The sequence below is a fragment of the Euprymna scolopes genome, chromosome 36 (assembly GCF_053919585.1).
Source record: "Euprymna scolopes isolate OS-2025 chromosome 36, ASM5391958v1, whole genome shotgun sequence".
Lineage (NCBI taxonomy): Eukaryota > Metazoa > Mollusca > Cephalopoda > Sepiida > Sepiolidae > Euprymna > Euprymna scolopes.
Genome location: NC_136517.1, coordinates 70,626,014 through 70,653,718, shown reverse-complemented (window position 1 = coordinate 70,653,718; position 27,705 = coordinate 70,626,014). Strand labels below are relative to the sequence as shown.

The 27,705-nt window shown below is 30.1% G+C and overlaps 1 protein-coding gene across 15 annotated transcripts in view; it reads right to left on the bottom strand.

The window, feature by feature from the left end:
- Positions 1-3,154: 3,154 nt before the first annotated feature.
- The window catches only part of LOC145260568 (uncharacterized), a 504,115-nt gene continuing 479,564 nt past the window's right edge, over positions 3,155-27,705 (bottom strand). For all 15 annotated transcript variants that reach the window (XR_013864332.1, XR_013864331.1, XM_080118839.1 and 12 more), the window contains one exon: positions 3,155-7,756. Coding sequence is in view for 10 of the 15 variants with exons in the window: in XM_080118830.1 (XP_079974956.1) it covers positions 7,561-7,756 (196 nt within the window). In the remaining 5 variants the exon portion in view is untranslated. The remainder of the gene's footprint in view (positions 7,757-27,705) is intronic.

The following is a 27,705-nucleotide window of genomic DNA, read 5'->3' as shown; positions in this document are numbered from 1 at the left end:
AAAGTGTCTCGTGTTCATTTGAAAATGAAGTGACTGTCCATTTTGTATAGCCTAGAATGATCACAAGCCAGACATATATGTGACAATTATCATTGCTATCAGCAGTGGAAGATTTTGCTTGAAACAAAATCAAAGAAAAAAGACGAAAGAATCATTTTGGCATGGGATAATCGGCACAAAGTATTTTGATTCCATCAATAGTTCCAATTCCCAATTAATCGTCGCAACACTAATAATTACATTTTCGTATTTTATTGTAAGGGAGACGTATCCCTTTTAAAACTTTAAGATACTTAATATCTGCATTGTATATCTGTTTGGATCGATGTTTTATATGTTTATATTGTTACCAGTATCTACTTATCATAAATATTCATATTTTATACCTTTTGATATTACACCAATATAGAAAGGTACTTCAATTCGTTTATATCATTGCTTAAAACTATATTAAGATAGTTCTTAGATTTTCCTTTTGTGGACGCAAAAATGCAGAGCTCCTGCTATAGAACTAAATATATATATATAATATATATAGAACTAAATATAAAATCTTGATATAATTTGGAATCTTACTTTAACTATTTTTTCATATTCCTATACTACTAATCTGGTAAAATTTTTTAATATCCACCTTTAAAACTCTTTCTCCCAGATTTCCGTCTCATGTGTAATCTTACGTACGTTAGCAATATATACACGCACACAATAGAGAAATCGGAAATAAGCATCTATTTGGAAAATGAGTCTGCATGTTAAAATACAAATAAACACCAGTCGTAGTCGCTAAACGCCAAAAAACTTTCTACTCTAAAAAAGTTTTTCTTCTTTGAACAACTAGACTTTGGAATTCCCTTCCTGCTACCCTGACTATACTGATATGCAGAAGTTTAAAAATAACTTAAACCAACATCTTGTTAATCTTTCCTAGACATGGTCCCAAGAGGTGATATGTTTTATTAGGGGTAAACGTGAGTAAAAAAAAAAAAAAAGTGATAGCGCAGACACTAAGATTTCTAAGCAACTACTTATGTTATTTACTTGTGGCTGAAAAAAGATTATGTTTAAAACACTTTCATATATCTACGAAAAAAGATCAGAACATGTTCAAATAGTACACGCCTTGATCAGTTGGAATAATCAATCTTGCTTTGTTCACATTTTTACTCAAAAACTTGGCAAAAGTGATTTAGTGAACTTGACTGAAGCAATTTTGTTTTATTCTCCACATTGCATTAACTTTTTTATGAACATCTTAAAGACAAAAAGATTTCACATTTGAAGTTCTCCCCAATCTTCTAGCCTAATCCTAACTGGTAGACACTAGGGTTACTGGGAGAATTGTCGAGTCAGATGGTAAAAATCTGACTCCTTAACCTTTATGTGGAAATCTATTCTGCAGATCTATATACCAGCCTCCCACACCTATTCAGCATTTCATAATCACTTTTCATGTATATCATTTTTTATGTTTAATGTATAAATATACTCACATATACACTCAACCAGCTTTATAGAATAAGTTAAGATAAAAAATTTACATTGAAATTTTATTATGCTATCAGTTCAAAAAGGAATACAATATTTAGGAATAGGGAAACCTCTTTAGACCATGGCATTTCAAAGCCAAACACTTATTATCAGAAGAGGAGAGTAAGGACATTTTTTAAAAAGAGAATATTGCCTTTATGAAAAGAGGCTCAAAGGAAAAACAGGAAAAAGCTATAAAGGGCTATACTAGCATGGGTTGCTTCTGATTTAGGCTGTTTTTTTTGTTTTTTTTTGGATAAGATCGTAATTCAGGATCGATCGTGGACTAATCCAATTGCCAAATTCCATTTGATTCAGGAACTGGATAACTTTCGGATTACAATCTGATTGTTATCCAGTGATCTCACTCAAAGACAGAATTTTCATTGACGTCACAACCAAAACAAAAGCCAGACAGGATTTGCAGTGATCTGATGGACCGAAACATGAAGTAGAAGCAGCACAATACAAAATATGATATATCTCCAAAATTAAAAGCAAATACAAAAATTATTAAATTGTGCAAATGGTAAAAACCATAAAAAAAAAAAAAAAATTATACTTAAGGAGTCAGAGTTGGATAAAAAGTTCCGACCAACTCTAGCTAAAACCTCCAACTCCGCAACCCTGGTTACTGGTAATTTTTTTTTGTTAACTGCCCTAAAATGCTAGAATTGGTTGGGTAATAAAGGATAATTTTATTTTCAATTTGACTGATTCACCCTAAATTCTAGAATTATTTTTTCTTCTGCCAAGTTTCACACCTTTCAAACATAGTTGTCTTCCCCCTTTTTTTTGTGTGCTTTTAGGAGGGGGATGGAATTCAGCAAAGTGAATCTACAAAAAAAGCTCATTATGGTCTTAGTTTTAAAGTGGAGAAAATAACTAACACTGTTGAAACAGATTGTACAAAATTCCAAATTAACAGAAACGAAATTGCTCTAGTCAAAATTTAATTTAAAAAAAGAAATTGTATCGAAAAAAAAAAATCTTCAAAGTACAAGTCATACTTAAATGCTTGTTTCATTAAGAAATCCGTGATACTCATGATGATCCCTATATTTGATGAGAAGGTATGATTACAAAAAATTTGAAGGTTCTATTTATAGACAGGAATGATCAAATGGAACAAAGATCTGCTATGGACAAATCAGAAACTGGAATCACTCCATAAAACAAACTAGATCTTTTAGAATTCCTGCACATAACCCCCCCCCCCCCACATGAGAAGGAATTTTGCTTGAGGTTTTGGACACAACTTTATGTGGACAAAACTGCAGCATGGAAAATGATCACCTTTGTTTGGATGACGAGATCGTGGTTGTAAAAGACAGAGTGAACTTGACAGAAAAAAGAATTTCTTAGTACGGAGGGGGGGGGGAATAGAGCGGAAGAGGGAGAATACAATTTCAAACCATCTCAAAGAATATGAAAATATTTTAAAAAAAAAAAAAAAAAAAAAAAACCTAAAATTTTAAACATCTTCACAATCAACATAGCAATTTTCATAAAGGTTGTTGAATATTTTTTCTATCTAAATGTTAAATTTTATTGTAAAATAAGAAAACAAAGAACACTAACATCTAACAAAAAGAAAAAAAAAAATGCAAGAAAAGGCAAAATGTAAAAAGGCAATAATTTATTAGCAGTGACAAATACAAAATACGAAGTAGAAAAAAAGGCAGAGATGAGCAGCTACAAACAGAAATAATCAAAGAAAGCGGAATTACATTGCCATCAAAAGGAGCAGAATCGGTGGACAGTTTTTTTTTTTTTAAATCTTATTTACGTCAGCCAGAAAACTTGCAGCTTTAGTCGACGGTTTATGTGACATATATTTTAGCAAATTTAGAAAATACAAAACTTGTGCCAAAAGTCACTAAACACAATTTCTATTTTGTTTAAACGAAGATGACAAAAACAATCATTTCTTTTTGTTTTGAAGACATTTTTTAAAAAAGAAAGTCATTGAATTGTTTTTCTTTTTGGTCAAGTATTCATGTCAGGTGTAATCGAGAGGGGGGGGGGGCACTAAAATATCAAACAGATGCATTCCTCATTTTTTATTCTTTGCAATAACATCAATTAAGCATCAAATTTTGAAATTATAGTTATATAAAAAAATAAATTATAGTTATATAAAAAAAAATGAAAGTCACTGTGTAGAAATTTTTTAAAAGTCAAAAAATCCTATTTACAAATCTTTGAAATCTGAACTCCCATCTAAAATTTGAAAAGTTCTTTCAGAAAATAATTTTATATGGAAATTTTGTTTAATTGATAGTAATGTGAAGAGCTTAAAAATTAAATGATCAATTTTTAAGAGGAAATGGGACACTTTCTTGTAAATACCTTACCCCCCTCTCCCCAAAATGGCTTCACTTTGAAATGTACGCCAAGATGGCGATTAAAAAAAAAAAAAAGAAGATTTTCTTTTTAATGTGGAAAAAATAAATTCTCATTCACATTTTGGTTGAAAGTTTTTTTGCTAGAGATTTACGAATGTTACTTCCCCAATCACATAAAAAAAAAGAAAAGAAAAAGCAATTCAAATTATTTTGGTGTATTTTCATTAATCATTATTCTTGAAATAGCAAATCATAATCATGCGTCACCATTAAAACTATGGCAACACAGTAAATTAAATATTAAATCAATTGTGATTTTTTTTCAAAACTTAAAACATTTTGTGCTGCGATACAAATATATAGGCGCCATCTGCAATTGCATAAAAAAAATGCACCAAAAGAATTTATGATTTACTCCAAATTTGGAGTGCTTTAAAAAAAGACATTTTTCATGGAAGAAACAATTATTTAATAAAAAATTCATTAAAGAATTTCACAAACACACAAGCAGATTTTTTTTCCACAAAATAGTATATAAGATTATGTATGTTTTGTTTTCCTATTTAATTCAATTGCGTTCAATACATAAAGAGCTGGGTAGTGGCATAAAAATATACCTATACCAAGTCTTTCATTCCATTGGATGAAAATCAGCAGGCTAACATCAGCCCAACAATTTCCTTCAATGGAATGAAACAAACTTTTCTGTGTAGTTCACTTGCCATAAATAAATTTCTACAATATATATATATATATATATATATATATATATATAAATGAATTTCCTACAACTTACCTAGGGATGGGAAACAAGGAGAAAAATTTTTTTTTATTTGGCACAGTTTTTTCATGGGTTAAAAAGAAAAAAAAATCCTATTTACAATAAGCATTTATTTTTTTACATTAAAATTGATTAATATTAAATTTATTAGAAAAATTGAGATTAGATTTGGGTAGTGAATGACACTTGTTCATAAACCTGCAGAAGCAATCAAAATGTGACACAAAAAAAAGCGACACAAGATAAGATCTAAATGGACTTGCTAAAATATAGACGTGAAAAAAAAAAAGAAAACATTCTGTTGATTTAGTTACACACTATCAAAAGGAGACCAGAGGAATGCAATTCTATCACTCATGCAAGATCAATCATGGCATTTTGCTGGAGGGGAGTTGTCATTGTCATCATCGTTTTTCATAAGGCTACACAAATAGTTTTCTTTCGTCACTTAATACTGAATGTAATAAAAAAAAAAAAATAAATAAAATAGGAAAGCATTTTTTTTTTTTAAATGTTTTAAATTTACAAAATCGCGTTCAATAGTTTAATTGTCGGAAATCAAGCAAAATCATAGAAAATGTTGTCATCGATGTTGTTTGTGTCGAGCAATCAGTAGGCATGTTTCAAGATTCTTCTTGCAATCTTGCACTTATTTTCATGTTGATATTTCGAAAAGTTCATTTCTCTTGTTCAAAATATTGACATGAAAAGAAGCTTACATTGACATTTTTTATGCAATTGGAGAGAGAGCAAGACAGTGTCAACGATGAAAACATTTCCAAATGGTTTCTGTACAAATTGGACAAAGATGCATGAAACCTATGCAACAAGTAAATGCAGTAGCATAACATGTATACAATTGTTGCATATATGATGAAAATGAAAATGCAGAGCAAAAAATTGACAAGAGGTACATTATAGGAAAGTTAAGCACTTGACAATCAAGCATGTCTGTCACAGGAAGACAAAAAAAGAAAAAAAAAAAAGGCTGCCAGGAATTGTAGGTTAGTCGAGGGGATATTGTTGCATTAAATCAACAATCCTCATCACTAGTCATTCTGCCAATGACCTATGCAATTTCTTTAAGGATTTATTTGAAACCTAAGACTAAACCTAATCGTTTTTTTTTTAATAGTATAATAGGTATATTTATGTATGAATAATATATATTTGTATATAAATAGAAATAGTAGATTAATATAATATCTGTTGTCTACAAGTGAGTGCCGATTATTATTTCTTTTTTTTCAGGATAGAAAGAGGGGAAAGAGTTTTAGTGACGGATTGGAGATAGGGGGTTTAAATGAAGAAAAAAGAAATGGAGGAATTATTAGTGCTTAAAATTTTTGAAAGATTGTTTCAAAAGAGAAGATATAGTTGGAACTAGAGAGGATATAAAATAGATAAGAAAATCTGACACAAAACACCTGCATTGGTGAAATATACACATGCAAAAAATAAAAAAGACAAAACATACAATACAAAAAAATTTTTTTTTTGGAGTTGGTTAGGATGGAAATTTAACAAAAATTTCCAGATTTTTTTTTTTTTTGTATAAAAAACAAAAAAAAAAAGACAAGAAAAGCCATTTTATGTGTACATTTATTTATTTATAAGATTAAATAAATTTTTAAATGATTAAGGTTGCTTCAATGGCCGTGTCCAGCAGCAGAAGGAAAAGAGGGCTCATCATGAGGCCCATATACAGCCTGGAGGGGAGAGTAAAAAAAATATAAAAATTTTTAATGTTCTAAAAAGTAGAGGGGAGAGAGAAAGAGAAAAATAAAAAAATGACGGAAGACACCAGGGAGGAAAAAAGAAGAGGGGTTGAGGAGTATTATGTATCGTCACATCTTACATTCTGGGGTGTGTGTTTGTGTGTGTGTGTGTGTGTGTGAAATAGGTTTTACATACAGAAGATGAAAGGGTTTTAAAGTGAAGTGGGGACAGCCATCGTGCACAACAATATATGCAGAGGCAATAGAGTGAGAGGAGGGCAGAGAGGGAACGGAAATGCAGGCAGCAACAATTATAGACTAGCACCTTGGAGTTTTCACGAAAAAAATTAATAGTGCGAAAAATGGTTATTTTTTTGCTCTTTCCATTTGTTGAAGGTAACAACTTATTTTTTTTAAAAACACGTTTTTCTGCATAACTAGACAGAAAGGAAGACTGAAATTGACCCTTAATTTGGAATTTTAGTTTAAAAGAAAAAAAAAAAAAACGAGAGGGAGAGAAAAAGACTGTTACATGAAAGGTCTTTAAATAATGCAGGCGTCAGGGTAAAGAAATCACCATAGCGTGAGAAAGTGTGTGTGAGTGTGCGCATGAAGAATTTGGAAATGTACGTTAGTTGTGCGTCTTTACCTTGATACTTGCATTAAAAAGGTTCTATGGGAAATCATCTCCCCAAACAAGGATTAAAAAAAAAAGGTGACAAAAGGGAAATAAAAAAAGACAAACAAGAAACGTACAGCATCATTTAGAGTCAACCTGTCGGCTAGAGGTTCAGTGCACGCAGATACAAAATGGGGTGGAGTGCACTGATTCTCCAGAAGACAAGTTGATGGCCTTATATGAACCCAAATATGGAATTATTGACACAAAAATTATCCCCACCCTTGATTTCATTCACCCAGAAAAAAATGTTCCCACTCAAACTGTGACCCCACCAACTGAGCCCAACCTAAGGAGATATTTATCTAGTAACGGTGGTGGTGCCACTGTGGCTGCTGCTGCTGCAAAAAAAAGAAGTGGGGCTGGGGATTAGAAGGAGAATGTTGGTGGGAAAGACGTTTTTCAGGGTGTGGTGGTGAAGGAGGAGGTGGTTGTTGGTTATTATTAAGGTATATCATTAAGAGAAGAGGGAGAGGGTGGGTGGGGGGTTATGTGCAGCAGCAGCTAACTTTGGCAGGGTGTGGCCTCTTCTGGTGGTCCTCCGTTGGCGGCCTGTCCAACCAGGTTGGGTTCACTAAGCCAACGTTTCTTGTGCTGCTGCCTTCCGAATCCCTCGTCATAGTTGCCCTTTCGTGCAAAAAGCTGCTTGAAGTGAGGTGTGCAGTACATGATACCCTGGTTAACGGCGAACTTTGCTGGGCTGAAAAACGTACAACAGAATGAAAAGAAAAGGTTAAATTAGAAAATAACAAAAAACATACAAATTTTGTTATTAAAAACAGACAAGTTAAAAAAATAAAACATTTTCTCAAAGTGCACTGAACTTGTTTAATACATAAAAAATGATCTGTAATTTTCTTAGACAACAAAAGTTTCATTAGATTGATGCTCCACTGGATATCATCTATCAATATATCTGAGAGGAGATCAGAATCTTCAGGATCTGCGTTTTGTGTGTAAAAACATATTTACATAAATGTTCTTTTCAAACAAAAACAAACATCTTTTCTTTTGCCTAACAAAAAAAAAAAAAAAAAAAAAAAAAAAAAAATCTGACCTCCAAAATCAAAATAGTTTCAATAAAAACAAATTAATGGAGCGAATGGCAAATGAAAATTATTATTGAGTGCATCACATGTAAAGCAATTCAAGGTTTTCAATACATAAGCATAGCTTTTGAATTAATAAGTTTGAACATCAAATGAACAGAAGAAATAAGAATTTGTAAGATTTCAAAAAGAGTCTCCTCTCCCTCATTGGAGAGAAAAAGAGCAAAATCATGAGTTCTCTCCTGCCAGTAGGTGAAGATTTCAAATATCTCAATCTTATTGGTCAAATAAGAAAAATGAATAATAAAATTGCATTATTGAAAATATCTTCTGAAATGAAGGCAGATTCAAACATAAAAAATAAAATGGCATTTCTTAGAAAAACTTTCAAAAAAAAAAAAAAAATGAAAAAAAGGAATGCAGTTAATTAAATAAACATTCAATGATTTAGTGGTAAGCAATTTGATTTAGAAAAGAGGAAAAATGTGAAGCTGTTCCGTCATCACTGTATTGATTTGAGTAGAGAAGGCAAATTTTTAACAAAAAAAGGAAGGGTGGGTGGGGGTTGTGATAACTTCATAAAACATTCATTTTTTTTTGTTTTATTTTTAGAGACTGACGCAAGGCCAACTATAGAGAAATAAATGACTTTATTAATTGTTTGACACCTGAAAAAAATCCAAAAAACTTTTAGCAATTAATATACAAGAATGAAATAATTGTTCAGATAGTTATAAATTTACAATTTAAGAAACATTGGATATTTTCCATGTTTGAACGTATGCGTTTGAACTCCAGGATTATCAGAATGATTTCTGTTGAATAATGTCCAAGTTATCTCCCTTTCATTACACGGACTAATGAGAGAATGTGCTCACTTGTTTTAGAAATGAAAAAGCTAACTCTGCCCAGATGGAAAATTTAGAACAAAGCTCTATCTTCATCAACATGGCTTTCAAAGCCAATGAATGCAGTCAGTCGAATGGCTGACATCTTAGTATATCTTTCACAAACCCTAATAGCAACAATCTTTAGGTTTTCATCAGCAAAATGTAAGTCACATTTATTTATTCATTTTCTATACATCTAAATTTGACCCTGGCAACACATGTATGTCTATTGTATTTGAACATTAATGTATTTTTTATTTAACTTCATGCAATGAATATGGCTATTCTTCTGTTTGGACATCATATTAAGAACATGTTTTGTACTCTCCTTTTACATGTACCTTTCGACAAATTGTGGGAATGAATGTACATCTATGTGAGTCCAACTGTTTCCTCTTTATTGCAACCTGAACTCACTATAACAACATAAAATGTCTGCATGATCAGGAAAGATATAAAGGATATAAAAAAGATTATCTAATGTCAAATGATATAAAGGATATAAAAAAGATTATCTAATGTCAAATGATATAAAGGATATAAAAAAGATTATCTAATGTGAAAGATATAAAGGATATAAAAAAGATTATCTAATGTCAAATGATATAAAGGATATAAAAAAGATTATCTAATGTCAAATGATATAAAGGATATAAAAAAGATTATCTAATGTGAAAGATATAAAGGATATAAAAAAGATTATCTAATGTCAAATGATATAAAGGATATAAAAAAGATTATCTAATGTCAGATGATATAAAGGATATAAAAAAGATTATCTAATGTCAAATGATATAAAGGATATAAAAAAGATTATCTAATGTCAAATGATATAAAGGATATAAAAAAGATTATCTAATGTGAAAGATATAAAGGATATAAAAAAGATTATCTAATGTCAAATGATATAAAGGATATAAAAAAGATTATCTAATGTCAGATGATATAAAGGATATAAAAAAGATTATCTAATGTGAAAGATATAAAGGATATAAAAAAGATTATCTAATGTGAAATGATATAAAGGATATAAAAAAGATTATCTAATGTGAAATGATATAAAGGATATAAAAAAGATTATCTAGTGTGAAATGATATAAAGGATATACAAAAGATTATCTAATGTGAAATGATATAAAGGATATAAAAAAGATTATCTAGTGTGAAATGATATAAGGATATAAAAAAGATTATCTAATGTGAAATGATATAAAGGATATACAAAAGATTATCTAATGTCAAATGATATAAGGATATAAAAAAGATTATCTAATGTCAGATGATATAAAGGATATAAAAAAGATTATCTAATGTCAAATGATATAAAGGATACAAAAAAGATTATCTAATGTCAAATGATATAAAGGATATAAAAAAGATTATCTAATGTGAAATGATATAAAGGATACAAAAAAGATTATCTAATGTGAAATGATATAAAGGATACAAAAAAGATTATCTAATGTGAAATGATATAAAGGATATAAAAAAGATTATCTAATGTGAAATGATATAAAGGATATAAAAAAGATTATCTAATGTCAAATGATATAAAGGATATAAAAAAGATTATCTAATGTGAAATGATATAAAGGATACAAAAAAGATTATCTAATGTGAAATGATATAAAGGATATAAAAAAAGATTATCTAATGTGAAATGATATAAAGGATATAAAAAAGATTATCTAATGTCAAATGATATAAAGGATATAAAAAAGATTATCTAGTGTGAAATGATATAAAGGATACAAAAAAGATTATCTAATGTCAAATGATATAAAGGATACAAAAAAGATTATCTAATGTGAAATGATATAAAGGATATAAAAAAGATTATCTAATGTGAAATGATATAAAGGATATAAAAAAGATTATCTAATGTCAAATGATATAAAGGATATAAAAAAGATTATCTAGTGTGAAATGATATAAAGGATATAAAAAGATTATCTAATGTGAAATGATATAAAGGATATAAAAAAGATTATCTAGTGTGAAATGATATAAAGGATATAAAAAAGATTATCTAGTGTGAAATGATATAAAGGATATAAAAAAGATTATCTAGTGTGAAATGATATAAAGGATATAAAAAAGATTATCTAATGTCAAATGATATAAAGGATATAAAAAAGATTATCTAATGTCAAATGATATAAAGGATACAAAAAAGATTATCTAATGTCAAATGATATAAAGGATACAAAAAAGATTATCTAATGTCAAATGATATAAAGGATATAAAAAAGATTATCTAATGTCAAATGATATAAAGGATACAAAAAAGATTATCTAATGTGAAATGATATAAAGGATACAAAAAAGATTATCTAATGTGAAATGATATAAAGGATATAAAAAAGATTATCTAATGTCAAATGATATAAAGGATATAAAAAAGATTATCTAGTGTGAAATGATATAAAGGATATAAAAAAGATTATCTAGTGTGAAATGATATAAAGGATATAAAAAAGATTATCTAATGTCAAATGATATAAAGGATATAAAAAAGATTATCTAATGTCAAATGATATAAAGGATATAAAAAAGATTATCTAGTGTCAAATGATATAAAGGATATAAAAAAGATTATCTAATGTCAAATGATATAAAGGATATAAAAAAGATTATCAGTGTCAAATGATATAAATAAGATTATCTAATGTCAAATGATATAAAGGATATAAAAAACGATATAAAGGATATAAAAAAGATTATATCGTGTCAAATAAAAAATGATATAAAGGATATAAAAAAGATTATCTAATGTCAAATTATATAAAGGATATAAAAAAGATTTTCTAATGCCAAATGATAAAAAGGATATAAAAAATATTATCTAATGTTAAATGATAAAGAAATACAAGGGTGCTTCCTTGGAAACTCAGATAAAAGTTAAAACTTAACTTAAATGTTTCTATCCAAACAATGTTTGAAAATTTAGGTAGAAAGTGTTATGCCATAAGTCTTTCAATTTATTAATGCAAAGATTCATAGATATTAAGCTAAAAGTTTTCAGTTTTGATGGCTATTAATGAATGTATTGTGTGGATTCCTGTGTCTCTAGAATGGAACTGCTTCTCAACTTTCGGAAATTTATCATTACTAGCATACACACTTATTTTCACCCAAACAAATATTATACTTAAAAAAGTCAATATTTAAATTTTGAATTTGTGAAAAAAAAAAAAAAAAAAAAAAAAAAAAAAAATGCTCAAATGTTTCTAAATTTTCGCTTCCATAACGTTTTCAGTGAATGCTTTGAATTTAATAAATGAAAAGAATTAAAAACTTTATAAATTCCAGAAAGAAAATTCATGAAATGTTTTTGATAATTCTCAATTATGCCAGAGCCGTTGTTACAGAAATTTGTTTGCAAATCTATTATGAGTGCTGCCTCATTGTCCATGACTATAGTCCGTCCACAATTTAGATTTTGAAGGATTATCAACTGTGCTTGTATAACGAGATGCTTCTCTGTTTTCTTTTCATTATTATTCAATTGCTTTGTTTTTTGTGTTGCAGCTTCGTTAAGTCCTTAATTGTGGCTATGGAAAATTATATGCCATAAACAGATATTTTGAAGACGTGCCTTCAATGTGTTCAATGATGAAAAGGCCATCTTTCATACTGAACACAGATCAATCAAGCTTATACATATTGATACATGAAAACGTGTAAAAATGGTAAATTCTCACTGCCCCCCTCCCTCCCAACAATAAACAAGTCTAGAGTAGGTATATGGGTGAGTTTTTTTATTAAGTCAGATTTTTTTTTAACTGACTGCCCACTTCTTTCCAACTATACTTTATTGATATTCGTAAAAATCAATTGATGACGATGTTTTGTAATTTGCAAACAAAAGATTCCAACAATTTGATGGAAATTGAAAATTAACCTTATCTAATGAATCAGAAAAGAGGAGTGGGGCTGCATTTGTATTCAATTTTGTTTGGTTATCTAAATAATCTAATAAATATAGATATTTCGGCGTATAAGGCGACCATCAGATAAGACAAGGTACAAAATTGGAGCAAATTTTCATAAATTTATCATATATTGGTTGTATAAGATGACAATCACGAAACCATATTTGTTTAGCCTATGCCAGAGATTGCAATACTTGGTATCTTATGAAATTTGGTTTTTTAAAGATTTTTGGACTTTAAGGGTCGTCTTATATGGCCGAAATATATGGGAGCTGAAAAATCATCAAAATTTTTTGTATACCAATTTATTTTTCTCAAGACTGAAATTCTTCAAAGACTTCTTTCCAAAACCAAGAACATTTCATAGGTAAAAATAACAAAAACAAAAAATTCCATTTTTCATGAACATTCTAAAGTGGGAGCTAAAAAAGAAAGAAAGAAATGAAATATCATATCCATTGCATAAATTCTGGTTTCAAACAATGCTTCCATTTACGTTTCTGAATTTTTGACATGAGGATTGATTATTCGTATTATTTGGATTCATTGGACTGCTGTTCTCATATTGAGTGCCATTTTCACATTTTGGTCGACGTAATCACTGACCTTCTTCAGGTGTATCTTGTCGAACTCGGAAATTTGACATGGGAACCATTAATTGTGAATAATAGATAATATGTATGTAATAAGTAAACAATATTATAAAATATATTAGTAATAATAATTACTAATGAAAAAAAGTGATATTTACAACTGGAAAAATAGGTTTAAGGCTCCCAAAATTTGTACTAGAACACAAGGATTCACGGCGCAATGGTTAAAATACTTGGAAAAATCAATTGTAAAAGTGATACTCTCCTGAAAGCTGAAGGTTCAATCCTCAGTGTGGGCGACCGAAAAATACAATTGCAAATTACTTAGCACCTCTATCCAGTCATGGCCGATGAAACGAGTACATGCTACCTCCATGAAGTAAATAAAGGGTTCCGTTCGAAATGCTATCCAAATTTCCAAGTTCGACAAGATACACCTGAAGAAGGTTGGAGATTATGTCGACTGAAATGTTGTGAAAAATGGCACTCAAGATGAGAACAGTAGTCTGAAGATTCCAAACAATAAGAATAACCAATGTCTTTTCTTTGTAGCCCAGCCCCAAACCCAAGAAATATATTCATACAGAAAATTACTTTGTTGACCTCTTCTGATTGAGAGACAATGATTACTCTTTTAAAGAGTGCATGTGCGAGACAATGAGTTTATATTAAAAGCCATGATTATGCCATCCCAAGTGAAGTCCAGTGGCAAAAGGGACATTCAAATTAACCAAAAACACACATATCTAGAAGGCAAGATACATCCATAGCTTTCACAATAATATTAGTGCCATTACAGGCGCTAATATTAGCAATATGATGTAGGTGTGATATAAAAAATGTATTTTATTATCAATAATGATTAAACTGCAGAAAATATTTTTTTATGTTATAAATTATTGTAATTAAAGAGACAATGTAAAACAGTTAATTTACAAAAAAACTTTGTAAAAAAAAAAAAAAAAAAGTGTGAATTTCTGTCTTCTTTGTCAGCAAACATCCTCCTCACTCTCTCACAACCTTTAGTCTCACACATGCCAGCACATAAAAAATAACATCAAACTAAATATAACGACAACATCAACTCTTGTGGATCATCTAACATCAAATTAATTTTTTTCTGAACAAAACTTGCAGTTAAATTTCACACACACATATTTGGTTTAAAAAATAAAAAACTTTGTAAATAGGTTTGGCATGAAAATAAGTGTTAGGCAGGACATTAATTGCAGAAATCTTATGAAAAGCTAACACAAAATTACAAGTAGTTGGCATCATTAAGCCAAATTCTCTCTACATCTGATAAGTTGGATTTTGTTAGATAAGAAAACCAAAAAAGAGGATGCTAGAGAAGCTGAGAGGCAGTTGCACCCCATCCTCTCCACCACCACCAGCCTTGGAATCTATCAGTCATTCAAGGTAGTCAGAGCAGCAGCAGCAGCAGCAGCAGCTCTGCGTGTATCTTCTATATAAATTAGAGAACCTTGTAAGAAGGGGGAACAAGAGTAGCTGAGGAGGAGTACATTATGGCAAAAAAAAAAAAAAAAAAAAAAAAAAAAAAAAAAAAAACAGAGCAAGGATTGAGAAGGGCCCACAGGGTGGGTGGGTGCATCTGAAGGAAAAAAAAACAAAACAAAAATGCATAAATGGGGAGAGAGAAAGAAAATGTTGAAATCAAATGTTACTAGAGAGAGAGAGAGAGAGAGTAATGTAGGCCAACAAAGTATAATAAACTAGAGAGAGAAGCAGTAACAGCAGTCACTTAGGCAAGCGTTTTGCAGTCCCCCTCCCCCCCTGGATAACATTTCACATCAAGAATTTCCTTCTAATGATTTGTACCAATTTATTCATGAAAATTCTTACAAGATTAAAAAAAAAAACCCAAAACAAAGTAGTCATCACTGCTTTGTTTTTTAATCTTGTTCCAAACTGCTCCAAGAATTTAATCCATTTATGAAAGATTTGAAGGGCAAAGGTGATCCATAAAGCAAACTGCTAACATCGAATGTCAACAATTTGACCATATACTCGAAAATTAGTTTGCAAAGGAAGGCAAAGGAAAACATGGAAAAAAAAAAAAAAAATGATAAGGATGAAATTGAGGCCGGGGTGGGGGACAGGATAAATAAAAACCTAAACAGTCAATTTCTAAAAACCATTCAACATGTAAAGCAAACGTTCAACTAACCATAATTTCAGTTATGCAATCTATTCAGCATTTAAAATCCTCCCAAGTATTGCATTCATCCAAGAGATTCAACATCATGAACCTGCTCTTTTTATATATATATATATATATATATATATATATATATATCAGAATCGTTTAGTAGATAATTATGTTAGATGTCATATGAAGAAAATAATGGATCAGAAATTCGACTTTCAAATAATACAAACTATTTCATCGTTCATTGGTTAATTATTACTATTAAATAATGCAGAGTTATTTCATGCAATCACAGATTGGTCAGTCGAGCATAGATATAAAAAGTACTAAGAAAATAAAAGTGGCCACCAGAGTGTGTTCTGCATAAGATAAAACTTATCTTGCTACTACGTTAGAAGTATTCATGCCTGACTGGCGAACAATAGTTAATGCGTCAGGAGCTTTTATTCCTAATGCAACCCGAGTGTTTGTTTACATGATATGAATTCCTTTAGACAAATACGATTTCAAATCCTCAGAGATGAGAGAACAAAAGATCTAATGAATTTTAATCATCTGCAAAATGTTCCACATAATAAGGAGTTGACGTGTTCATTTATGTGTTCCATTTGAAAACTGAAATCATTGTTTTTCATGTTAGAAAGGAAAATTACCATAAAATAGAAATCTATAAGCTTTTTATACGGCTGTCACTAGCTACATCATACTAAAATCATAAAGCACTTCAATTTCTTGTTCTCTTAAATAGCTACATCATACTAAAATCATAAAGCACTTCAATTTCTTGTTCTCTTAAATAGCTACATCATACTAAAATCATAAAGCACTTCAATTTCTTGTTCTCTTAAATAGCTACATCATACTAAAATCATAAAGCACTTCAATTTCTTGTTCTCTTAAATAGCTACATCATACTAAAATCATAAAGCACTTCAATTTCTTGTTCTCTTAAATAGCTACATCATACTAAAATCATAAAGCACTTCAATTTCTTGTTCTCTTAAATAGCTACATCATACTAAAATCATAAAGCACTTCAATTTCTTGTTCTCTTAAATAGCTACATCATAAAGCACTTCAATTTCTTGTTCTCTTAAATAGCTACATCATACTAAAATCATAAAGCACTTCAATTTCTTGTTCTCTTAAATAGCTAAATCATAAAGCACTTCAATTTCTTGTTCTCTTAAATAGCTACATCATACTAAAATCATAAAGCACTTCAATTTCTTGTTCTCTTAAATAGCTACATCATACTAAAATCATAAAGCACTTCAATTTCTTGTTCTCTTAAATAGCTACATCATACTAAAATCATAAAGCACTTCAATTTCTTGTTCTCTTAAATAGCTACATCATACTAAAATCATAAAGCACTTCAATTTCTTGTTCTCTTAAATAGCTACATCATACTAAAATCATAAAGCACTTCATTTTCTTGTTCTCTTAAATAGCTACATCATACTAAAATCATAAAGCACTTCAATTTCTTGTTCTCTTAAATAGCTACATCATACTAAAATCATAAAGCACTTCCATTTCTTGTTCTCTTAAATAGCTACATCATAAAGCACTTCAATTTCTTGTTCTCTTAAATAGCTACATCATACTAACATCATAAAGCACTTCAATTTCTTGTTCTCTTAAATAGCTAAATCATACTAAAATCATAAAGCACTTCAATTTCTTGTTCTCTTAAATAGCTACATCATACTAAAATCATAAAGCACTTCAATTTCTTGTTCTCTTAAATAGCTACATCATAAAGCACTTCAATTTCTTGTTCTCTTAAATAGCTACATCATACTAAAATCATAAAGCACTTCATTTTCTTGTTCTCTTAAATAGCTACATCATACTAAAATCATAAAGCACTTCAATTTCTTGTTCTCTTAAATAGCTACATCATACTAAAATCATAAAGCACTTCATTTTCTTGTTCTCTTAAATAGCTACATCATACTAAAATCATAAAGCACTTCAATTTCTTGTTCTCTTAAATAGCTACATCATACTAAAATCATAAAGCACTTCCATTTCTTGTTCTCTTAAATAGCTACATCATAAAGCACTTCAATTTCTTGTTCTCTTAAATAGCTACATCATACTAACATCATAAAGCACTTCAATTTCTTGTTCTCTTAAATAGCTAAATCATACTAAAATCATAAAGCACTTCAATTTCTTGTTCTCTTAAATAGCTACATCATACTAAAATCATAAAGCACTTCAATTTCTTGTTCTCTTAAATAGCTACATCATAAAGCACTTCAATTTCTTGTTCTCTTAAATAGCTACATCATACTAAAATCATAAAGCACTTCATTTTCTTGTTCTCTTAAATAGCTACATCATACTAAAATCATAAAGCACTTCAATTTCTTGTTCTCTTAAATAGCTACATCATACTAAAATCATAAAGCACTTCATTTTCTTGTTCTCTTAAATAGCTACATCATACTAAAATCATAAAGCACTTCAATTTCTTGTTCTCTTAAATAGCTACATCATACTAAAATCATAAAGCACTTCCATTTCTTGTTCTCTTAAATAGCTACATCATAAAGCACTTCAATTTCTTGTTCTCTTAAATAGCTACATCATACTAACATCATAAAGCACTTCAATTTCTTGTTCTCTTAAATAGCTAAATCATACTAAAATCATAAAGCACTTCAATTTCTTGTTCTCTTAAATAGCTACATCATACTAAAATCATAAAGCACTTCAATTTCTTGTTCTCTTAAATAGCTACATCATACTAACATCATAAAGCACTTCAATTTCTTGTTCTCTTAAATAGCTACATCATACTAAAATCATAAAGCACTTCAATTTCTTGTTCTCTTAAATAGCTACATCATACTAAAATCATAAAGCACTTCAATTTTTTCATTCCTTTCATCTAAACAATTCATCGATATTTATACAACCAATGTCAAATGGAATCAATAAAATCATTTGAGAAATACGAAACATTTTACCCCTTCTGCCACCATATTCATTAACACCGACACAATCTATGTTAGACTCAACAGCTACGAACAAATAAAAAGGTGGAAATAGTTTGTCAACTTTCAAATGAAATTGGAAAATAAAATTTAAGTTGTGAGCATCAAAAAAAGAAAATATTGTTAGGAACAAGCTCACAGATATTTTGTCGAATTTTGGAAAATAAAATAATTAAAAGTGACATCTCAATGTTTCATTTTTATCAAAAGTGAAAGCTTTTTCAAAAGTGAAAGGATAAAAAAAAAGTTGTAACATACGAGATGATTTGTATTTAAGAATATTTCAAAGGAGAAATATTTACCGAGATTTGAACTAAACAAAAATTAGAGTGCGGGAGAGGGGATTGTAAATCCAACTTCTCCATGTGAGAACAGTAACTCTTATGATCATTTTGCCTTGGAAATACCTAACCACTTCATATCCTTTTATCTGGATTTTTAATCCAGAATTTTTTTCAGCCCCCCCCCCCTATTTCATGAACATTTTGGATACTAACTTTTTTTTGCATATATGACTAGTTTTCATATAATGCAGTTTCAATTTATGCCAGTAAAATCATAGCTTTGCTATAATATTCATTTGTTAATATCTTTCCTCTGATGAAAAGAACTCTGTGAATTAAGGAAATATTTTTATTTGCGTATCCTGTTGAACAAATTGTTGAAAAGTATAATTTACAATCTTAAATTGTTTTTTATATATATATATATATATATATATAAAACAGGATACACAAATAAAAATATTTCCTTAATTCACAGAGTTCTTTACATCAGAGGAAATATATATATATATATATATATATATATATATATATATATATATATATATATATATATACACTAGTAACATTAAAAGAACCAGAAAAAAAGGGAAGTAAAAAAAGTAAAAAGAGGGAAAAAAGGAAATATTTATACAACCATAATCCAGTGCAGGTGTGCATATTCTTTACTTTGATTATTATGGCCCATTTCCTGCTTAATGATATTTTTAGATTGAGCTATGATAGAGTATTTGGTCCATAAACTTGCAGCATTATTAAGTGATCAAATAAGAATAGAAGATGTTTAATGTGTTAGTTTTTATTAATCTTTCATGCTCATAAATTCTTTTGTCTAAATCACATTGGATTCCTGGTATAGACTTGGTTTCAATCTTGGAAAAGAATAGAATATATAGCACCTTTAGAGATAAGAGCTGCAAAGCTGCAGATGATATCCTGTATAATAAAGTTGCCTGAATTATGTGAATGGCTGGTTTAATCTATAAATATAAAAGCAAAAATGTGTGTGTGTTTTCGTGTATGTCCAAGAAAGGTTTCTTTCCGAGAACCGATTGGTCACCTCACAACTTCTTAAAACTTTTCATATCGCGCCTAAATCATAATATCTACGAGTTAACAACCAGGGTTGCCTGTCTATTTAATTTGCCCGACTTTGAAAAGATAAATATTCAACAATTTTCAATCGCTGCATGTGCATTAAGCTTTTCCGTATAAAAAAAGCGAACAGACTTGCGGTGAATAAAACACTGTCCCGCACTCAAAGTTTCCGTCATTAACTCGTCAAAATTGGGCACCTACCAAGTAGCACGTTTTTTTTCACACTTCATTATTTTCCAACTGCGCATCAAGGCTTTGTTTTTTTTTTTTTTTTTTTTTTTTTTTTTTTTTTTTTTTTAAAACAACCAACGTTTTTTTTTTTTTCATTTACCCAAAAACACACACCTACAAACACCCGGGCAATGCCGGGTACCCCCTGCTAGTCAATAATATAAATCTCACCTGTCTGTTTAAATGTATGTATGTTTGTATGTCTGCCTAAAACTTTCAACAGAGGTGACGGATTTTCACGAGATTGCTATCATTTTGAAGCTCGACCCTTTGGACAAGAAATATCAAAAAATTGACTCTCAACTGGCAATTTCCTACTTTTTTTTCGTTGATATTTCCAAAAGTCATCCCCTCTTTTTGATTGACTAGCCTTAATTTAAACCTACGTCACTTCCGGTTTGGCGATGGGCACAACAGCAAAAACGTCACATTTTTTTTCCATCCTCCTTCGCGGTATGGGTTTGAGCCTGCCTACTACCACTTTTTTTTTTGCTCAACACACACCTCCAAACACCCGGGCAACCAGGCTAGTTTAGAATAAACAAGGTTGTTATTGGTGCTAACAGATAAAACTAAATGTTTAATATATATAATTAGTGGATTTCTGTTATGTTTATGATTCAAATGCATTTGAAGAGCTTTTTTTTTTGTGCAAAGTAGGATATTGTAAGATTTAAGGGTGTCTTCAATGTATTTAGATTCTTCATCTAAAATATTACCTGCTTCATATTTCAAGTGCTTGTCAAAAGAAGAATCATTATGCCCGCATTTATGCTATTTCTATAGCAGAAGTAAAATGTAATACTTTTTTTATTTGTGGGATGATCATAAATGATATATCTAGGTAAGGTATGGAATTGCGGTCCTTTTCATTGCTGCCAATGTCTTAAGGAGGGAGCAGAGATAAGAGCTCACTTGAGTATCATAGAAATAACGATAAAGTAGAGAAAGACTAGCGATGTCTCTTCTGTGGAAAATTAGCCTGTGAAAAAAAAAAAAGAAAAAAAAAAGGTAATCCTCTATGAGATTTCAAGGTCAATTTTGAATTGTCAAAGCAAGGAAGAGCGAGATGGCAGCAATATTTGAAGTATCTGATTCTTATATCAGATTGCATCAGGATTCTGTTATTTTCTGGAGCAGTAGAATGATCCATTTCTCCAACAATCTTAGTAATAGATTGGAGATCTGGTAAAAGTCCCTTAATTCACTCGTTATGAATGTTTATATCAAAGAATATTGAACCGTTTGTGCGCGTTCAAACTTTGTCTTGTCTTTATTTGGCAAGGCTCCAATTTTTAGCAATTCCACAAAAACTATAAACATTTCATAAAATTAGAGAATCCACAAAAAGTTATAAAGAATATGCATTTCAGGTTTTGCTCAAAGAGTTTTAACATACATTTTTATGTATGCCAGTTCATTATAATTTTGTCTCGTTACAAGTTTTTGTTTATGAGGTCTTTCTCTCTCATATAACACACACACAAAATCAAAAAAGTTGGATCACATTGGTTAATTTTGGCTTATATTTTGCTACAAAACATTGGTAGAAGCTCATCATAGTTTTGGTAAATGTTTACTAAATTAAAAACAGTTTTGGTTAAGTTTTCTATTTTCATCAGGTTTTATGTTTCGTTCATGTAATGATAGCTGCATTTAGAGAATCCGTTAAATATCTGTGAATGTGTATCTGTGAGAGTGAGAGCAAGAAAGGCATGTGTTATGAGAAAGAGCCGAGTGTAACTACGCCTTTTGTAATGTTTGGCATACATGCAGAAGTGATGCAGTTTTGTCATAAGATACCATGAATTTATTCTAGGTCAGTCATAATACAAGATTTTTATATATATCTCAGTACTCCTATAAATTTTTTTTTTTTTTTGTGTATTAATATTCATATTAAAAACCATTTTTTCTATTTATTTAAAAAGAAAATAAAACTTTGTTATATATGGGTCGTGGAATTGCATTTATCTGCAAAAAATCTAGCTAATTTGCATATTCTTTTAAACATTCATTTTAATTAATTCCTATTAGTTTTTTTTCAGTTTTTTATGGGCTGATCATCTTTAACTATTACGTGTCATTATATTCATGCAGATATTCTACATGATTTATACTTGCGTAATAAGATTATAGTAAACAAAAAAACTCCTGTTAATTTTTGGTCTACAGACATGAAACTTAATATATAGGGTATTCAAACCAATGCAAAACTTTATATTTGGGTTTTAGCCAAGGAAAATTGGTACAAAAGTGTAAAAAATTTGCCAGATGAAAGTCGAATAACGGCATAACAAATATGCATGCATAACGTAGTAGCTATTGGCTAACGTTTTACTTTTTAGCATTGCAGAAAACATGTCTTCATAGGTCAGTCATTAACATCAAAGGAAAAAGTAAATCCTAAACTAAACGTTTTGGTTTTGATTCTCAGTGGGGTGCACAAGTTATTTAAAAACAAAATTTTTTGTTAAATCACATTAATCAAAATGCCAAATTCAATTGTATTTTACCAACGGACAATACTGGGTGGCCTGCTAGTATACATATATATAGTACTGCTAGTATACATATATATAGTACTGCTAATTTTGTGGGCACTTGTTACAAAGAGAAAACAGAGTCCATAGGATTCGAGATTAAAAAAATGTTTTTGTTAGAACAAAATTATTTGTTAACATTACATTTTGATAATGAACATACATATCTTTTTGTTTTACATTAAAACGCATTATTTTTCTTCTTCAAACCAAAACTAAACGTAAACACACCATTATTATGCAAAATGGTTACCCTTACACTTGGAATCTCTGCCTGGCTGCTCATTTGTTAAAAAAAATAGAGTTTTGGAGACACACATTTTTATATGCAATTTAACTACTTAGGGTAGTAATAACATAAATACTACAAGGTTTACATGGATAGCTCAATAGTGCAATACTAGAGCTATAAATATTTCTTAAAGTACTATGTTACAAGGAACAGTTACTCATTTTCAATAAAATGTTTTGTCAGTAACAACTTGCATACAATTGTTTCCGGACCCAATGTTGGCATATAATTATATAATAGTTCATTTATTATAGTTTTGCACAACAGGGTCCCTCCTCAGCACAAAGAATCAATGATTAACAAGCTGTGTATGGTGCTGCATGTGAGATGACGCCACAAAAAATAGTAAAGAAATGATGAGTGTGACAAGTGTGAAGGGCCAATGTTGCCTTCACATTTTCGCCAAGTTTCAGAAAAATCTAATATATGGGGCAAAAGTTATAGGGTAAAAAGTCATTGTTTGCAATTTGGAGGCTTTTGAGCTCCTGAGAATGCCGAATCCCAGTGAAAATGGGCAAACAGTGCCGTTTAACACCTTAAGACATGTATATTTGAATTCAATACCATGGAAAACCACTATATAGACAAACATTTCAAGTTTTTGAGTAATATGAAAAACAAGCTCCAAAAAGGCACGTTTTTTTAGCCCTAAAAGTCCCAGAGGGATACGAACCAGAATTTTGCCAGATCACCCATACTGAATTTATATTAAGAACAATGACCTCCACATTTTGGCCAAGTTTCAGGAAAATCTAATGGATGGATCAAACGCTATGGAGCAAAAAGTGTCATTTTTGGTCATTTTTTGACAACTTTTTAATGAAACTAAGCAGACCAACTAAATACTTGACTCCCAGGTACTTGTGTCAGTTTTGAACAAATATCACATTTTCAGGAGTTTTTCTTTTACAATTTTTAACAGTTTTTTTTTAAAAACAGTTTATGACCTTTTTTCATTTAGTTATGTTTAAAACTTTTTACTTTAGTTTACAATTTTTGCTTTCAATCACTTTTTTTATACATTAAAATATACTTCAGCGGATTTTACTTTTAAAGAAACAAAGAGTCATAATATATGGCCCTAAATATTAAAAAGATTTGAGTTTGTTAGATTCGAATATAAATTAACATAAAAACGGGGGGAAATAGCAAAATAAGGAATCCTTCCTACTATCCAAACTTGACAACGTATCCGATTTTGAGAGAAGTCAAGAAAAGAGGAACTTATTCTAATCATGTCTATCGCAGATGTCCATGTTAGAACTGTTTCTTTTTTTATCGTTTCAAGCTTTTGTAGAGAGAGTGCATATATCTCATGGATTTCTCTTTTCAGAGACAATTTTAGTATTGTGCTCTAATTTGGATGGGAGTGTTACAAATGAAAGAAGGAAATAGCCTCTTAACAAGAGAAGTTCGTTTTTTCTACACAGAGGTCAGAAGACGGGGGTGGGGGGTGGTCTGCAGAGGCAGAGTGACCGGATACTTCATTTGTGTGTTTAGTGATGGAAATTCTATTTCAAACTTAAGCATAGCTGACCTATAGACCTTTTCTGTCAGAGATATAAGGACAAAAATCTGCACAGGATGAAGATTACAAAAAAAAAAAAAAAAAAAAAAAAAAAAAAAAGGTGTGGAAGATTAAAGAGAGAGAGAGAGGGAGGGGAGGAGGAAGTAGAAGGGGGTTGCATTTTTAGTAAAAAAAAAAAAAAAAAAAAAAAAAAAAAAAAAAAAAAAAAAGACTGCACCCATTACACTGCAAGGACAATGATAAACTAAAATGAAAATAACAAAATTGCTTTTGATTGGCGATACGACAAATTTATAGAAATGGAGAACAAGAAAAACGGAAAGTTAAGAGGAAATTAACATTTCTGATAAATATTTATAAAATAAAGTAACATCAATCATATCGGTTTTAGTTTTCACACAAACATTTTATCAAGTGATGTACTTATGTATAAGTTTGTATGTGAGCAAATACATATGCGAGCTTATATCAAGATGCATATATTAGAATTATCTGTAAATACAAGTGGGCAGTTGTGTATACAAGTTTATATAAGTATTTTGAATAGTAACCATTACATTTTATTTGAGTAAAATCCCAATTGTCAAATATCTTAAGGTTTTTAACTTAAAATCCATTTTTCCATTTTTAGATATTAATCCACTCAAAAAAACAAAAACCAAGTTTTACTGAACATCTCAGAAATATATTGTATCACAACATTAAAAAAAAAAAGGCCAAATTAACTGGCGGTCAAGGTAGACAACTTTCCTGACTGGCTCAAAACAAAAGCCTCATGCATACAACCTGCAGTCTTCCGAGCTGCCATGTGCAATTAGGCATGAACAGAAAATAAATTTCCTGTAAAGGAATGAAAAGACAGTTTCCCTGAACCTGTGATTTTATATGCGTGCTTATTTGTCATATGGTTCTAGTTGTATATGTGCAGCTATCTATACAGGTCTATTGTGCATACAGTGTATATCTAGCTGTGGAAGGGAATGCACATTTGTACCTTTATATTGGTTGCGCAATACATATGTATATATGTATGCTGTATAAGTATGACCAATTCATATTTGTATGTAGCCAAGTTGAGGTTATGTATATATCTGTGTGTGGAGGTACACGTGTATGTAGAGAATTTGAATGACAACTATACAAACATTTGTCAGAGCAACCTGGCATGAAGATACTTCCGCTAGAAGTAAAACCTAACATTCAAAATAACACAGCATTCAAAACTGAAAAGATTAGGCATGGCTATTCAAAGATGTACTGAAGTGTGTGTAGGTGTAGAAAAGGGTTTATTTGTGAAATATAAATATTCTGTGTCTGCGTGTGTATGTGATACTTGGTGTCTATAAACTAAAGCTAATGGTCTCACCACATTTCATGTTGGCAAGAAAAGTGACAGGATGGAGAAAAAGGGAACATTTTTCCTTCTGTTCATGGAAATTCTGTTTGGTTTTCATACAAAATTTCTTTCCAAAAATTGCTTCCCTGTGGTTGTTTTCAAGTCAATACTTGCTAAGCCGTTCTCAAGTAATTATATTTTGTCCATCATCCAACGGAAATATCTTACTAACCTCATCTTTGCTAACTAGTGACTCCTTAGTATTAAATTGTTTTTGCAACGAAAAACTTTAAATGTGTGAGAAAGGAGGAGAGGCAGAGAAAGATGGTTTAGTTGTTCAGTTTATTACGAATTACAGCTAATTAGAACAATTTTTTTTTTTTTTCAAACAATTCAATCTCCAAGCTAAGGTATATTTTAGCATGTATGTGTGTTATTAAAGTTTACAGGAAAAAAAAAAAAAAAAAAAAATTGCCCCACAGCACACACACACACATAAAAGTGAGATAGAGCAACCATTGCCCACATTTTGATCAGAGAAAATAGAATGCATAACAATATGCTTGTAATCAGATATTTGGTTCAGAAAAGCAAATAAAGCAGGTTTTTGAGGAATATGTCAGATATAAGTGTCTGCAAGCTAATGACTTTTTTCTTTTTTTTTTTTTTTTTACACAAGAAACAACTTGTCTAATTTTTAGTAAACCAGACAAGCTATGTTAAATGTGATTGTGTGATATAATGAAACCATCTCTTAATCCTTGTAGTAATATGAAATTTCTTCCTGAAAATACAGATTAAAAAGAAAAAGAAATTTTTTTTTTTTTTTTATAAGAAAAGGACATTGTTAACATTCCTAAAATCTTTAATCAATATGGTCAGATTGTTATAGGAAAAAAAGAATTTACTCTTACAAATACAGTGCACGAGAGAAAACAAAGAAATATATCGGACTGAATGCAAGAAATTGTTTTTTCACAATCTAACAACACATCACAGTCCACACACAAAACCATCAACAGGAAATCCTAGATTAGATTTTCGTTCTCTTTAGGCTTTTCAAGAGAATATATCTCGATTGTGAATTTGAATTCTATCATATGCATGCAATTCAGTAACTTTGTGTCTGAACCATTATGCCACATACAAGAAAGCTGAACCACCACCACAGCAAACCAAGGTGAAGAACAAATTGTAAAGAGGAGGCACCGGCTCTTCTTAAAGAGTGTTCTCATCCAATCAGTAAACTTTCAAATCTAAGCCAATGGTTTGTATACGCTGTCATAATTGTTCAGTTTTCTTGCATGTAATCGAACAGTGGTCGATCGCCACCGCACATACAGGTGACTAAATTAAAATTCTGGGTCATGATGAAGAGCACAAAAAAGCACAAAACTCTAGGATTTCCTGTGACTGGCTTAGTGCGATGGGTTTGATTAAAAACAATTTTATACATATTTTACAGACATATGCACACAATTTATATAAAAACAAATTCAAATAAAAACAATTTTAGCCTTCTAAAAAGCAATAGTCATTTGTAATAACATAATAGAGGTGTCAGACTACAAGAGAAAACAATGCAATAAATAAATTGAGTAAATTATAAAAAACAAATTGTGATTAACTGATGTTTCAAACAATAAAAATGACATTTAAAAGTCTACAAGTATTTGGATCATATGAAAA